Source organism: Pelodiscus sinensis, chromosome 5, assembly GCF_052426305.1.
Source record: "Pelodiscus sinensis isolate ZL-2025 chromosome 5, ASM5242630v1, whole genome shotgun sequence".
Classification (NCBI taxonomy): domain Eukaryota; kingdom Metazoa; phylum Chordata; order Testudines; family Trionychidae; genus Pelodiscus; species Pelodiscus sinensis.
This window is the reverse complement of record NC_143056.1, coordinates 72329983-72345906: the sequence shown is the minus strand read 5'-3', so window position 1 is coordinate 72345906 and position 15924 is coordinate 72329983. Positions and strand designations below refer to the sequence as shown.

Genomic DNA, 15924 nt, shown 5'->3' with positions numbered 1-15924 from the left:
AGAGAGAGAGATCCATCCAGCTGTGCCTAATACAAATGGAGCCAACATTTAGCCAGTAGTACTAGATCATTTCTCTGCCTTCTTTGTAAATATAAAGAGCATCAAATGTTCATAACACTTAACAACAGATTTCTAAATCAGTGCCCGTTCTTGTACAGTGTGTCACATTAAAGTGTCTTTGTACATTCTTGCTGATTTTACTGTATTTAAAAGACATATAAACATTTCAAATTTACCAAAATGCTGCAGGCACATAATATAGATTACCCTATTAACTGTCATCCCAAACAATAGCTTTTTAAAAAATTCATCTAATATTTCACCTTTTTTCCACTCTATTTCCTTTTAGCACTTTTCGAAGCACTAATTTTTTTTCTTCTGCACTCTCCACTCCTCTCCGGCCGTTTTAGTTTTTGCTTTTTATTTTTTTTATATGTCTGTGCGTTGCCTTTGTTCTAGGACTAGCCATCCCTCTCTGTTCTCTAACAGTTTTATACAGCTGCTCATTGTGAAAATGTTATTTCACTGAGCATAAAGGGGGGGAGGGAACATTTAATTATGCACCTATTTCCAGCAGTAATAACACTATTTAAATTGATTTCAGCATAGAAAAAAAACAGTTTCTATTTGTTAATGGAAGTGATACCTACCTAGAGGCATCCGTAGCATCCCTCATTGTCAATCTCTGTAAGGTTTCAGTATTTCTTCTTTAGTTTTGGGAGGATGTTACAGGCAAATGAGGGAAATACTACATTAATGATGAACTGTTGCTTCAGTTGTAGACAATCAACACAATATGAATTCACAGAAGGGAAAAAATGAAATCAGCACAGTTTCTACTGTGTTGTTGGAATTGTATGTATATAACTTTTTGATTTCTGCTTTTGAGTAGAATCCTGCATTATAACTGTATATGCAATGCATATACTTATGGATATATTTATGTGTCGTATGTATGTATGTATAATTTGAGTAAAAGAAAGCCTTTTAAGGATGAGACTCAATTTTTATGAGCATTGCTCAAATTCAATTTAAGAAGAAAACTTATGGGGCCCAATTTTCAAATGTGAACATCTAATTCAGAATTTGTAGTTCTCTGACTACTCAAATTAGAACTTACCTACCTAAAATGCTTATTTAGGCACAAGAATCCAATATGAACTACTAAATATAGAATTGAACACATTACCTGAGAGCACCAACTTGAAAATTCACCCCAAAGAAGTTTTCTGTAGGCAATTTTCAACAGATCTTGCCAAAAATAAACCGCGTAATCAAATCTCTTTAGAGTGATGTGTCCATTTAGTAAATTATTGTATTTATTTTTCCCATGCTGAAAAAGAACATTGTTAATCAAGAAAAATAGCTGGTTTCCAACTTCAGAGTTTACTGAGCATGTATATTATTTGTATTTTGCAAAGAACTTTGACGTCTTGAAATGTTTTGCCAAAGGCAGTGAGAAATGTGTTATACTATGATCTTATTTTTTAAAAAAGATAAAAAAGAAAGAAAGAAAAAAGTGAAAAGAGAACAGGTTGCTTTTTCAATTCATTTTCTGATGTTTACATGTAGCTCCATCGAAAGCTGGAGGAGCTCAGAGATCACCTAGAAGGCAATGTCAAAGGATGCTCTCTCCGAGTAAATGTACGATTTCACTCGGTGATTTATTTTTTTTTAAACTTCCGCTGGTTGGTAACACCAAATCTGATTGGTTTTGTCCTCTCATCTCCATCTTTTTCCTTTCTCTCTCTTTCTCCCTATATGTTTCTTCCTTTTCTAGCTGGGGTTACATTGTAATGTATGTGAAAATTCTAATCTACCTACTAGGTTTGTTGAAAAGAAAACTGCAGTGCCTTTCTAATTAATGTTGACTATACTCTGCTGAGTTTCAACAACAAAAGATTAAACAAAAACAACTCCCTTTCCAGAATCAAAATTTAATTTTCAGGTCATTCCTAAACATTAAAGTTAAGTTAAATCCAATAAGCATCCCCTTTTTGAAGTACAGCCATATATTGTATAAAAGCTGTAGTTGAATTGAAAATCATGGGCTTGTTTAAGGTTATCCAGATGCAACATGAGCTGAGATGTAATTATCTCTTTGGGCTTCATTTGATCTAAAGAAAAAAACCTAGACGCTTAAATGTTGAATACATATCTAGTCAAATTTCACTGCTTCTTTTGAGTTAGTAGAATTGTTTTTATAAACAAACATTCAGCACTTTCTTAGATTTTTGTCATATTTGTATTCTCATTTTTAAAAAATCATTCAGAAGGCAAAAAACATGTGAAATAAACATTAATGTCCAGCAAATAATTCATGTCACCTCTATAAGAGAGTTCATTGTTCAGAGCCAAAGAAATCTACAACACAGTATCCTGTAAAGCATTAAATACAGTATTTCACTCCTAAAAAAAAAGTAGTCTTCTTGACATTTTCAGACCTACCTCTCAACTTTATGATAGAATATGAAGGGCAAATTCCACCATTCAATGTGATATGAAAAATGAAAAGAATATGAGCATGATAGACATAATGAATTATGACTTTGTTTAGGGGAAAAACCACTAGTTGCGTGAGTCTTCTTTGCAAAACATCATATGTAGATCCTTGTCTTAATATGTGTCTTCCATACACTGAGGCAGCTGGTTTTACAGATATCACCATTTTGATGCAAAATCCAATATGGTGCTGTGAAACAGAAGACGGCTTCAGACCAATCATTTTACCTATAACTTTTGGTGTACCTGAACATTGTAATTTTCAGCTAAATATCAGACATAAAGATGATCCCTCCTGAGCGCATAACCTCCTGAAAGTGAGATGCAAAGACATTAAACTGCTGGTTGTCAGCAGCTTTCTGTAAAATCAGTTTGATGAGCACTTTGGATCTCATGTCATTTCACTGGCATACATTTCTAAGCATCCAGTCTAATTGTGCATGTGATTTTTTTTTTCATTTGGCAAAACGTTGAACTTCTTAGGTCTTATAATGGCAGAGGATGGGTCTTCTATTTTAGGTTTCCTAATCCAAGTCCATACTATTAGTGGATGAACATACATCTAGCAAAAAGTGCATATTGAAAATTAAAACTACAAAAAGTTGTACTTGACTACACATCTTCCCACGAGGACAAGTACACAATGAAACAGTGTTTCTGCCATAAACTTAGATATTTTTGAGAATTGATTGAGTTGACAACTTGAGATTACAAGACTGATGGATATAAAGTTGCCCTCTTCTTCTATGCTATATTTTTTGTCACATCAGGACCTGTACCATATGAAGTTTGAAGGGCAATTATTTTAGATGAATAGGTAGGGCAGAATTTGATGCCAGATATGTACTTCAAGATGCCAGAAATGACCCTAAATTTCTTCTGATGACTAAGATTGTTTGCAGGAAAGATATTAAATAGTCCAGTTCAGCAGCTAGTTTCCCCACCTTAATTATATATGTTAATGAGTGTCATAACATAAGGATACTTTTCATAAGATAACTTTCTGAAGAATAAACAGTGTCAGTACTTAGACCAAATAATGGGATAAATCCCCAGTAAATGCTGTGCATCTGGAAAGAAAAGTATATGGTCATAGTTTATAAATGAAACAAAAAACAGGACTATGTAGTACTTTAAAGACTAACAAGATGGTTTATTAGGTGATGAGCTTTCGTGGGCCAGACCCACTTCCTCAGATCAAATTGTGGAAGAAAATTGGCATGATTTGATCTGAGGAAGTGGGTCTGGCCCACAAAAGTTCATCACCTAATAAACCATCTTGTTAGTCTTTAAAGTGCTACATAGTCTTGTTTTTTGTTTCAGCTAGACTAGACTAACACGGCTACATTTCTATTACTAGTTTATAAGTGCACTTTCAAATTAATTTTCATTTTTTCCAAACTGTTTTAGGAAAGGGTTTTAAGTAAAAGTTGCTCACATGACTTTGATCAGCAAATGTATTGACTGGTAGGGGACAGGGAATAGGTAGTAGCTGCTAGCCTTAATTTCTCACTGAGAGGGCTTGTTGTTGCACAATTCAGTACTCTATTAAGGTGGAAGCTTTAATTAATACTGATTTTCAAATACATGTTTTTCACATTAATTGATAGGTCCACTAAAAATCTGCCATATTCTGTGGAATTTTCCCCCCAGATTCTGCTGAAATTGTTGGGAAATCTGTCAGATTTTTTTAAAAACATGTCAACTCAAAACATATATGCAAATACTAGCAAATTAAACAGATTTGTATCTTACTAGCTAGCTTTAATTTAAGGATGGGATTTTATATACAGTAATCAGTTATCCTGAATTGACATCTTTCTTTTCCCACTTGGGATCATCAATCAGAGATCTTCCCATTTCCCTTCATCTGCAGATATTCCAGTTACCTTTATATTGTCTCTCTTGAAATAAAATTAAATATTTCATAGAACAGTTAGTCTTTTCCGACTTTAAAATTTTCAGCCTTATTTTTGTTTTTTCTGGTGAATCTAGCTGTACTGGATAAAGGTATATTGGCTGCTCAAATGGACAATAGTTAAATAGTTAACAGTGGCAATATTTTAAAATGTATAATTCATTTTCAGAATTGACAGCTTGATGTGGCTGAGACAATTCATGCAAACTCAGAAAGAGCACTGCATCAGGTTGTATTTAGGTTTTCTTTGTAACACAGGCTTTTAATTTGTTCCTCAGAAAAATACTGAGAACATACAAATTCCATAAGGATATACAGGCAGTCCCCAGGTTACGTACAAGATGGGGACTGTAGGTTTGTTCTTAAGTTGAATCTGTATGTAAGTCGGAACTGGCGTCCAGATTCAGCCGCTGCTGAAACTGACCGCCAGTTCTGACTTACATACAGATTCAACTTAAGAACCCCAGGCGTCCCCAAGTCAGCTGCTGCTGAAACTGATCAGCGGCTGATTCCAGGAAGCCCGGGGCAGAGCAACTCTGCCTCGGGCTTCCTGTAGTCAGCGCTGGTCAGTTTCAGCAGCGGCTGACTTGGAGACGCCTGGGGCAGAGCAGCTGGGGTGCTCCTGGGTTGCTCCTTTGAGCAAAGCCTCAGAGGCGCAGGACCCCGCCGCCGCTGCGGCTTTGCTCCCGGTGTCCCTGGTCTGCTGGAGACCGTCTCCAGCAGACCAGGGACACCGGGAGCAAAGCCGCAGCGGCGGCGGGTTCCCGCGCTTCTGAGGCTTTGCTCTGGCAAAGAGCAAAGCCTCAGAAGCGCGGGAACCCACCCCTGCTGCGGCTTTGCTCCCGGTGCCCCTGGTCTGCTGGTGATGGTCCCCAGCAGACCAGGGGCACCGGGAGCAGCTTTTCTCGCCCCGGAGGTCGAGGTGGCGGGACCGCTGCGTGCGAGCTCCAGGGCGAGAAAACCCCGTTCGTAAGTGCGGATCCGACATAAGTCAGATCCGCGTAAGCTGGGGACTGCCTGTACTAAATCTGAAAATATGTGGACATCGTGTCTAGACAGTTTCCCCAAATAATGTGTCCATCTGCTTCTGAATGCAGTTTAGACCAAGATGCATTTCATATCAAAGATTCCTTTTTTTAGGATCAAGGTAAGAGTTATCCAAATGCAGCACAGGGGCCATATATTGCCCATAGATATTCTTCAATGAAGCCTGGGCTCTTGTCAGAATCTTTCAGATTGAATAGTGGCCCATGATTGCTTGGGGCCCAACATGCAGCATTCCATCTTGATCTGAGTATACTGCCTTCTTTGATTATGATGAAGGGAAGACAAGAAGATGCAATATGTATATTGTACCTCAAACTCATGGCAAGTTGCTAATGCAGCTTTAAATCATGTTCTCAGTTGCTGTAAGTGTGCACAGCTCAATTAAGGTTTGAAACTATGTCCATTTTCAGCAGTAGAGATTTATTTAGCCTCTTATTTTGGGTGTCTGTAATATAACAAAAAGCTCAATTCTTAGTACACTTTGGATTACTTTACCTCAAGTAATGTGCAGGGGCTGTTTGGTGACATGTAGAATGAGTTCCTCTCTTTAACCAGGAAACATCATACATATTTACAGATGACGCCAAATTAGGCAGGGATTGGAAGCAAAATTGATTTTAGAGAGAAATTACTGAATAATCAAGAGAGCTTAAAGAAAAATGGAGATATGGGTTGAAATATCATTTAGATAAGGATGAATAATGCCCTTAGGGAATACTAGTATAAGTCATAAGTTCAAAATGGGATGTGGTTAGTTAGAGAGTAGAGATGCAGAAAGGATCTAGGAGTTATCAGTGTTTAACAAATTAAACATGAGTTCACAGTGTGGTCACATTCCAAAAAAAAAGCAGAAATTATACTGCAATGTATAGATGGAGGATCATGTGAGAGCAAGGAGATTCTTTCCTTAAAGCAGTACACTTAAGGTTTGAAACTATGTCCATTTTCAGCAATTAGAGAAATTGATCCAGGTATATTCGAGGGAATCTAAATATGGTTGAATCTAAATATGGTTGAATAAAATATGGTTGGTCATAAAATGAGATTAAGGGAAATTAACCTACAAAATCTTGCCGCCTGTCTACACTGGCCATGAATATTTGCGCAAGAACACTGACTTTGTAATGTACAAAATCAGTGGTTCTTGCGCAAATACTCTGACGCTCCCGCTCAGGGATAAGCCCTCTTGCGCAAGTATTCTTGAGCAAGAGGGCCAGTGTAGACAGCAACGTTAATTTCTTGCACAAGAAAGCCCGATGTCTAAAATGGCCATCTAAGCTTTCTTGCTCAAGAGAGCGTCTACACTGGCACGGATGTTTTTGCGCAAAAGCAAATCTTTTGCGCAAAGGCACATGCCAGTATAGACGCTCTCTTGCGCAAATACTTTTATCGGAAAAGCTTTTCCGTTAAAAGTATTTGTGCAAAATCACGCCAGTGTAGATGCCGCCAAGAAGAATAAGGAATGCTTTAATATGATTAAATCTGAGGAAAAAGCCTGAAGGTAAGGCATAAATTTAAGTTATATATTAATGGAAAAATATGAGTGAGGACAGGTAAGCCATAATTTGACAAGGGAGGCCACTTCACAAGAGATTTTTAAGAAGAGACTAAATAAATCACACACTAGTTTAATATAAAGATGAGAGGAGAGTTCTATGACCTGTGTTACACAGGAGGTCAGACTAGATTGTCACAATGGTCCCTTTTCGCCTTGGAGTCTATGGGTGCGTCTATGCAGCATCAAATTTTGAAATAACGTGCTATTTTGAGGTAAACGAGGTTTACCAGGATGGTGAAATAATGAGCCTGTTATTTTGAAAAATATTTCGAAATAACAGACAGCTTATGTACACGCGGGGTAGCTATTTTGGGATACCACTGGTATCCCGAAATAGATGTGCTGTGTAGACGTACCCATGAAACTATTAATTCCTGCAGTGGTGTTAGGGAATAAAGTAAATAGGATGACAGGAGATCTTTTCCAACTCTGCTGAGTAAACTTCCAAACCCCCTCTTTTGCTGTTCCTGCTCATTTAATTTTTGATCTTTAAGAAGATGTTGCTATGAAGTTGCCTTTTAATAATGTGTTGTCTGGATCTTCACTTATTAAGCTGGAGCTAATGGATCCACTGAAAACAAAATTCGGAAACTGTGTTTAGAAAAATATATATTGCAATCTCGACTGTAGCTCATTCAAATACATATGAATAACAAAATACCATGCTGCATAATTAGAAGAAAAGATACCCCAAATCTCTTGGAAAACTTTGACAAATAATCATTTTAGAAACAATCTTGGCTTTGTATCCTGTTTTTACTTGTTTCTTGACTAACTCATTTGCAAAAAGAAGATATAGGAAAATAATGTTTGCTTCTTCAGAGTACATTTTCTTTTGCATGTACTCATCTGAAGTCATTGTTCTTTTTTTGCTTTCCAAAACAACTTACGGCACTGTGTTGTCACAAGAATTATTACATCAGGTGGAGATAATAAGCATCAGGCATATATCACACTTAAAATATTCCCAGTTTGTACAGATTTTTTTAGTAATAGAATAAAGGAAAAGCAAGGGGAATGTGTTATGCAGAATGACAGAGGGGAGCAAAATTGTTTTAGGAGAGAATTTTAAACATTTCCAGTGATGCATGAGCAGCTGTATATAATTCTGTAATCAAGGCATAAAGGAATATGGCCAAGCATGAAGGGTGAAATTTTTCTGGAATTTGATGTTTAATAAGTTTGATGAACAAAGCTAGATCATGGGATCTACATAGCAAAGAAAGCCAACATGGTACTTACACATCAGTATAGTATCCCCAGTTCATTCTGTCAAGCTATCTAACTCAGCAAGTTCTCCATGCAAACAAGTAGCATACTTGGAAGCTCTCCTTGGAATCATCTTTAATATAGCTGGTCTGACTTTTAACGATCCTGAACACTTACCAATTCTAGTGAAATCAATTGGAGTTTTGAATGATCTGGTCTCCTGAAAATCAGGCCACTCTTTTATCTACATTTTCAAAAAAAAAAAAAAAAAGTAGGATATTTTTAACTTACTTGTAGAGGGCACCTTCTCTTCTTCTTCTTCTTTTTTTTTTTTTTTTTTTTTTTTTAATGTGACTGTTTTAGAGCTTTACGCTCAGTTCTTGTCATAACATGGTGGGAAAACCACATTTCAACTCTTCTTGAAATTAAAATTAACTGATAATGTGGTGTGTAAGAAAGAACAGAACATAGCCCTTGGAATTCTTATGTCATATGTGCAAAATGAAAAATTTACCATCTGGGAAAGGGAGTTGAGAATCAAATAACTGGGAAAACCAAGTTTCCTGTGAATAAACTGAGACCATTTCTTCATTTTATTTTCATTTATACAGCTTTTGTGAATGGTAATGATTTCCTATTCTTTGGAGGAGTGGATGGAAGAGTCCCCGTCCCCCCAAATATCAGAATGCTGTTAATGTGCACCTAACCAGATGACAGCAGAGTCTCTAATGTGTTCCACACTGTGAGCTTTGCAGAACTAGAATGAAATCTATAGGATTACATGTGAGAGACTTGGATAACTGCGTTTCAGAATATCCTAATGAGAGTATTCTTACCTCATTACTACCTCTCTAGAGGAGCAAAGATTGAATCCTTACTTCAAGTTCACTGTTAGTTTATAACCATTATTTTACATTTTTAAAGAAGCTTCCACCTTAAATAACTAAATTATGGGATATTCTTATGCAAAAGTATCTGGTCTCAGAAACTAAATGAACCCCCTGCTAAAGTCTCAATGCTGGAACCACCTCTACAGAAAACCTTCTGAGACCCTTACTGTGTCACCATTTCCTTTTTAACAATGTTTTCTTTTCCCCACTGCACAACCAGGCTCGACTCCCTTCGTGCTCATCCACCTATAGTGTTTCTGAGGTATACTTTGCACGCGTTTTTATCACGCAGTCAACATGCTCACTCATCACCCTTCTTTTAGCTTTTAGTTTTATTTTGTCTCGTACTGTGCACAGATGAGTTAAAAATAGTTTGGAGTTAGATTTTGCATGCTCACCCTGCAACCATGTCTAGCATGGTTTCAGCATCACCATGTCAGTCTGGGACCACCACGGTGTAAAGTCCAACCAAGCAGCTGTTACTTACATATGATCATAGCTTATATAAAGAAAACTTTTTTAAATGCCTATTAATTTATGAGATTGTTCACATGAAGGACACAGAGATGCCAAGATTGCAAGACACTTTTGTCAGCCTTTTTAATCATTTTACCTCACACTCACTAGTATAGATGAAACTTGAGTAATTGAAAGGCTGTTCAGAAGTGGTTGTTGCAATCTGATTAATAATTGCCTCTTTACATATGGATTACTTTATTAATTTCTCAAGTTAATTGCTAGCAATGGAGGCTAAAATGTACTGCCCTACATTGCAGACTTTATCTTCTATATTTTCAAGCAAGTTTAGAACCGCTGACTGTTTCATTTAATATACCTCTTTTCTTACTCCTTATGTGGTTAATTCTTCTGTTTTCTATTAAACAAGTTTCCCCTAATAAAAAATGCCCAGTAATGCAAAGTCATGAGATGGATTCCTCTAATGAAATTCATTTTTACAAAACTTGTGTTTATCTTTACATTAAAAGGGCTCTGCTTGTTTTCCTGAAGACAGGTCATCTTATTTCCAAAACACTTTATTTTTAACTGCTTTTCACATCTGCTTCAGGACAAAGCTTGAATATGTTAAAGAGATGCTATTCATTTAGTAAAACCTGAAAAAGAAGATACTTTAAATTGAAGTTACAGTCAGAAAAATGATTATATAAAAATTATTCCTTTTTATTTCACTTGGGGGGCAGCAAATTAAGATACACACAAGGGAAGCTGAACAATTCTTATCCTAGATTCAGGAAATTCATCAAGTCGAAGGAAATGTGCATGCGAGTGCACACACACACGCACTGAGAGAGAAAAGAGGAAGGGAGGGAAAATTTGAGAACATAGGAATCAAGGGAGGATGTCAAACAGCAAAACCCAAAGGCATCGTCTTGGGCAAATGGCATCTGAATCTTCTTGAAAAATGTTCTGTTACTCTGTGCTCATGAGGTGGAAAATGATCTTCTAGAAAGTTCTTAAGGCAAAAGGTGGTGTTTTATCTGTTGTTGTGTATGATTCAGCAATTTCTGTTTGTATCTACTAGAAAACCCTTGGGGGCTAAGGAAATACTATTATACTCCTGGAGAACTAAGCCAGAAAGAAACTGGTTTTCCCAAGATAACACAGGATGTGTTGGGGGAAACAACAAACAATCTATATTTCACATGTTCTGGGCTAATAACCTAACTTCTATACAAACCATTCCTCCTTTTGTGTGATGAAAATCTGATTTGTTAAATAAATTTTTATGGCCAAATAGACAACATCAAATGTCACTTTACTTCCTAAGAGTGAAAAGAGTTGGGGGAGAATGAATGGAAATAACAATTAAGTTAAAGAAACACATATGTGGCTGTAAAATCATAATGTAGTTTGTAGTCCACTCAAAACTCTGTGCAAATGACTTCTTGTTTGCTAAGGCATTCAATTTACTGGTCCTTGCAGAGGTAAAGTCATTCTCTATTCAGGAGGTAAACAATGAAGTAATAACATAGTTTCAAAAGCTTGCTCTATCAGTTGTCTCATTACCAAATTCAGCTTATATCTGGAGACAGGTGTTTTGATAAAAAGATAATTTGCCATTGCTTTCATTAAATATGGTAGTGTGATACAAGACACTGTCTCCCAAAGGTTACCCAATGGTTCCCAACTTTGTCACATGGCTCCTTTGCGGAATCCATCTACTAGAAAAATTAGTTTAAACTGATGTGAACATGAAGGTGAGATCATGATCAAGGACACTAACATTAAAATATGACAAATGGCATTGTCATTGAACTGAAGCATGATGCCTACTAATTGATCAGAATAACCGACATCTCACTGGTCCATCTTTTTAAGTTACAGACCATGAGTTTGATCTTCTTCATGTCCTGACAACAGAATGAATCTTACATACATTATGAGATCTTTGATGAGAAATAACTGAGAGGGAGGGACAACTGCCCTGCAGATGGGAGAAACAAGGTCAATACAAGGCATTAGGAATATGCCCTGTCAACTTTGATTTTCTTGACCACCCAAGACAGGAAGGCTATGTCTGCATTGCAGGCTTTTTGTGCAAGAACTGTTTTCTGCAAGAGTTTCTGTGCAAAAATTCTTGCGCAAGTGTGCGTCCACACTGCCATGTGCTTTTGAGCAAGAGATGTGCTTTTGCACAAGAGCGTCCATGGCTGTGTATTCCTCTCCTCACGAGGAATAAGAGCTCTTGCACAAGAGGGCTTATTCCTCGTGAGGAGAGGAATAACTCTTGCGCAAGAAGCCCTCTTTTCCGACGCTTTACTGTAAATTTACTCGCGCAAGAATGTGCATGCAGTGTAGATGTTCTGCAAGTTTTTGCGCAAGAACGCTTGTCCTTGTGCAAAAAGCCTGCAGTGTAGACGTAGCCAAAAAGGTAATCTCTGAAGATCTGATCATATGCTTCTCTTTCAAGAGATATCCCTTTGGGTGCCCACTCTAGGTTGAGGTGCATCCCAGTACCCGTCTGGGCCATGCACGTGTCCTGTCTGCATCGCAAGCTTGTCATTGTTTAAATAATGTGTCCATAGCTCAGGCTCCTTAGTTCCTTCTCTACCATCCTGGCTAGAGACAGAGTGAAGCACTTTTCTTTTTCTTTTCCTCACTAGCTAGTTATTAGAAGAAGACAAAAAAAAAAAAAAACCCTGAACATGTCAGGATCTCCAGGATTTAAGAGGTGTTCCTCTTGCAGAGAAGCCTCTCTGTTTCAGACACTCTCAATATGTCTGTTTAGGGGAGTCCTCTGTACCCCAAAATATATGCTTTGTCAGAAGCTAAAGGCATGAACATGTAAAGACAGAGAATTGTGCCTGATACTCCTGCTTCTTCAAGACTCCCTCAGCTCAGCATCAAATGCAGGACACGCCCATACATCAGAAAAAGACAGGAAGCATGCCAAGAAAAGAACTTCCTTCTCTTCACATGGCAAACACAACACAAAAAAGTTGAAGCTGCAGTACCAGCCACTCCACAGCACAGAACATAAGACTTGGCAGGCATCTCTGACCCTGACTTTGAGTTGATGGCCATTTTGAATGATGCTGAGGTCAAGGGCTCTCAGCTGCCCGCCTCACAGAACGCACTTCCAGCCGCCTCTCACCCCAGTGCCAAATAGGGCTATGATGCCACTGATTCAAGCCGTTGCAGTGGTTATGTCCTTTGATCCTGCCATAACACTTCAAAATTTAGTGCCACCAATACTCCACTAACTCAATATTTAGCTGCCATGATGAAATGGCCAGCTCAGTCAAATACGATACCACAGCTGAAACATTTATTATGGTTTGACACTGCTCAACAGCAGCTCTATTGTCAGAATGACCTGACCATATCTCACTCCCTGGGATCTCTCTTCCTGGATGGGGACTTCTCACCAGAGCTTCCCAACACCTTACTTTCAGTTTCCCACAGCCTCATCCCACCTCTCCAGAAGGGAAGAGGAGGATGTGGAGGAAAGAGAGCTCTCTCTACACTATTCCTAACTGATTAGACCCCTGCCATATGGGACTTGCACAGACAACCAACATCTGTCAGAGAATACCCACCATGGTATGCTTCCTCTTGGATGGGACCACCCATGCCGTTCCCTGACCACTGGTCATACTGGAACATATGAGACGATTATAGGACAGGACATACTACTTACATACTTCATGGAGACAAGCTCACAAAGCCCCCTGCCCTGCCTGTCCCCCATGCAGATATGGACCGCACAACTGAACTAACATGCCAGACATTAGCAGAAACTACATTGGGCAGCTCATCTATGCTCACCCAGGCTATTTCGAAAGAGAGCATCTAGACAGCATGCGGAACTTTCGAAAAAGCAAGCTGCTTTTTCGAAAGAAAGCAGCAAGTGAGTCTGGATGCTTTCTTTCTAAAAAGCCCTGTTTGCTTTCAAGAACGCCTTTTTTCAAAAGAGCACTTTCGAAAAAAGGCGTTCTTCCTCGTGGAATTAGGTTTACCGCCGTCGAAAGAAAAGCCACGTTCTTTCGATTTAATTTCGAAAGAACGTGGCTGCAGTCTAGACGCAGGTGAAGTTTTTTCGAAAAAAGGCTACTTTTTTCGAAAAAAACCCTGAGTCTGGACACAGCCCCAGGCATCTCCCTCACTTCAGGAAGCCAAATTGCTACCCACAGCTACATCTACTGAAGAAATCACACATTTTCAAGACCAGTTTAAAAGAGTGGCTGGTGAGCTTACAATCACTCTAGAGGAAGTCTCATAAACACAGCATGAGCTCATGGACATACTACAAGTCATTGCCTCTTCTAAAATAGCACTACTAATTAATACAACCATCAGGAAACCTGCACAATCTTAAAAAAAACAAAACCCAACAGTTCAAAGTTGCCTCATCTGACAAAGATCGCAAAAGGATGGAGGCCTTTGGGTGCAAGATATATTCTTCCTTCACCTTACAATTCTGGGTGGCCAAATACGCGGTGCTATTAGCAAAGTATGACCACACAAATTATGCCAAAATAAACACTTTATTAATAACAAATAGTTTGGTAGCACTTTATAGACTAACAAAACATGTAGATGGTATCATGAGCTTTCATGGGCTTTTGTTGTTTTTAAGTTTATCCTGTACAGACTAACTCGGCTACCCCCTGAAACTTTTATTAATGACATTCCTAAAGTTAAAAGACATTTTAGGGCATTGATCTGAGAAGGACAATTGATCTCCCATAGAGTTCTCTAGGATACCCTGGATGTTGCTGACACACCAACGACCAGGTCCACTCACATGGCTATAGTCATGATTCCTGATTTTCCTCATCCTTGGGAGAGTCAGAACATTGTTAAGGATATTCCATTCGATAGGGACAGACTCTTCACAGCTAACACTAATGAAACCCTCCATTCTATAAAGGACACCTGTGCTACTCTCAGGTCTGTGGGCATCCAAACATCTATCACACAAAAGAGACAATATAGGCATCAAGCATAACAACTCCATTGTATCCCTAGTACACACATTAGCAACAACAAGACAATATGGTACATATTACCAACATTATCACAGGCTCAGAGCCCAGTGATGTTGCTCCCCACCATTGGGGTAACCCACTGTCATGCTTCCAACAAGCAAATTCATGGCATCGGTCGAGAGCATAGAAGACAATCCATCCTCTCCAGTGCCTACAGTGACCATGCAATCCTTTACTCACCACTTATGACCATTCATCCATAACTGAGAAACCATTACCTCAGACCACTGGGTCCTGAAACTTATCTGCTCTGAATACAACATCCCCTTTATATCCACACCCAACCATCCTTACTGTACCCCTCTCACATAGTTACTCTGCAATGAAATGCAATGCCTCACTCAACTCAGAGCAAGATAGCAAGTACCCATTCAGTGCAAGGGAAAAGGTTCTATTCCCACTACTTTTTGATAAAAGAAAAATGAAGAATGGCAATCCATTTTAGACCTTTAACATCTGAACAAATATGTCCATAATCAAAAATTCAGGGTGGTCATCCTTTCAATAATAATCCTGGTGGTGGTGCAGGGAGACTGATTTTCAGTTCTCAGTCTCTTGGATACACATTACCATTTTGCTGTCCACACAGTCACTTTATCAGATTTACTTTTGAGAAGGACCTTTACCACTACCCTGTCCTTCCCTTTAGTCTTTCCACAGTGCTACAAGTTTTTTCAAAGGTTCTGGCAGTTCTAATAGCAAACCTAAGGAAACACAATCTCATCATCTTCCCCTACCTGAATGACTGTCTCCTGAAGTCTCACTCTCATACCCTATGAGTGACTATGCAGCGTTTCCACAACCCAACAAATCAACTTCATAGGAGTTCACATTAACTCCACCGCTGGTCATGCCTTCCTTCCAGAGGAAAGATTCCATACAATTTGCAGCATCATTGCATCCCTTCACAGCAACCCATGAATCACAGCTTAGGACTGCCTACAACTACTTGGGCACCTCTACATTCATTGTATCCAAAGCCCATCTACATATGAGATGCTTTCAGAGCTGGCCAGCTTCTATATTCAAACCAAAATGATACAAACTGCACAAATTTCTTATGATGCCTTCAGTGGTCAAGGATTTGCTCCTATGGTGGACCTCCCCTCCCCACCTATGCTCTGGACCTGACAAGACTCTCATTCAGCCACCAGCGTAACAGGTGCGTCCCTCTGAATGGGGAGCACATATGAGACACATCACAACTGAAAACTGTGGTCTCCCTCCAAGACCACTCTCCACATAAATCTTCTGAAACTCAGAACTGTATGCTTTGATTGCAACCTCTGA

At 38.7% G+C, this 15924-nt stretch overlaps 1 protein-coding gene across 19 annotated transcripts in view; it reads left to right on the top strand.

The window, feature by feature from the left end:
* The window catches only part of GPHN (gephyrin), a 527119-nt gene that overhangs the window by 357906 nt on the left and 153289 nt on the right, over positions 1 to 15924 (top strand). For 2 of the 19 annotated variants that reach the window (XM_089778535.1, XM_089778536.1), the window contains exons 12-13: positions 1573 to 1644; positions 9345 to 9386. The exons of 16 other annotated variants lie outside the window; for them this stretch is intronic. In XM_089778535.1, the coding sequence (XP_089634661.1) occupies positions 1573 to 1644; positions 9345 to 9386 (114 nt within the window). The remainder of the gene's footprint in view (positions 1 to 1572; positions 1645 to 9344; positions 9387 to 15924) is intronic. One more of the 19 variants, XM_075927427.2, reaches the window with a different exon arrangement.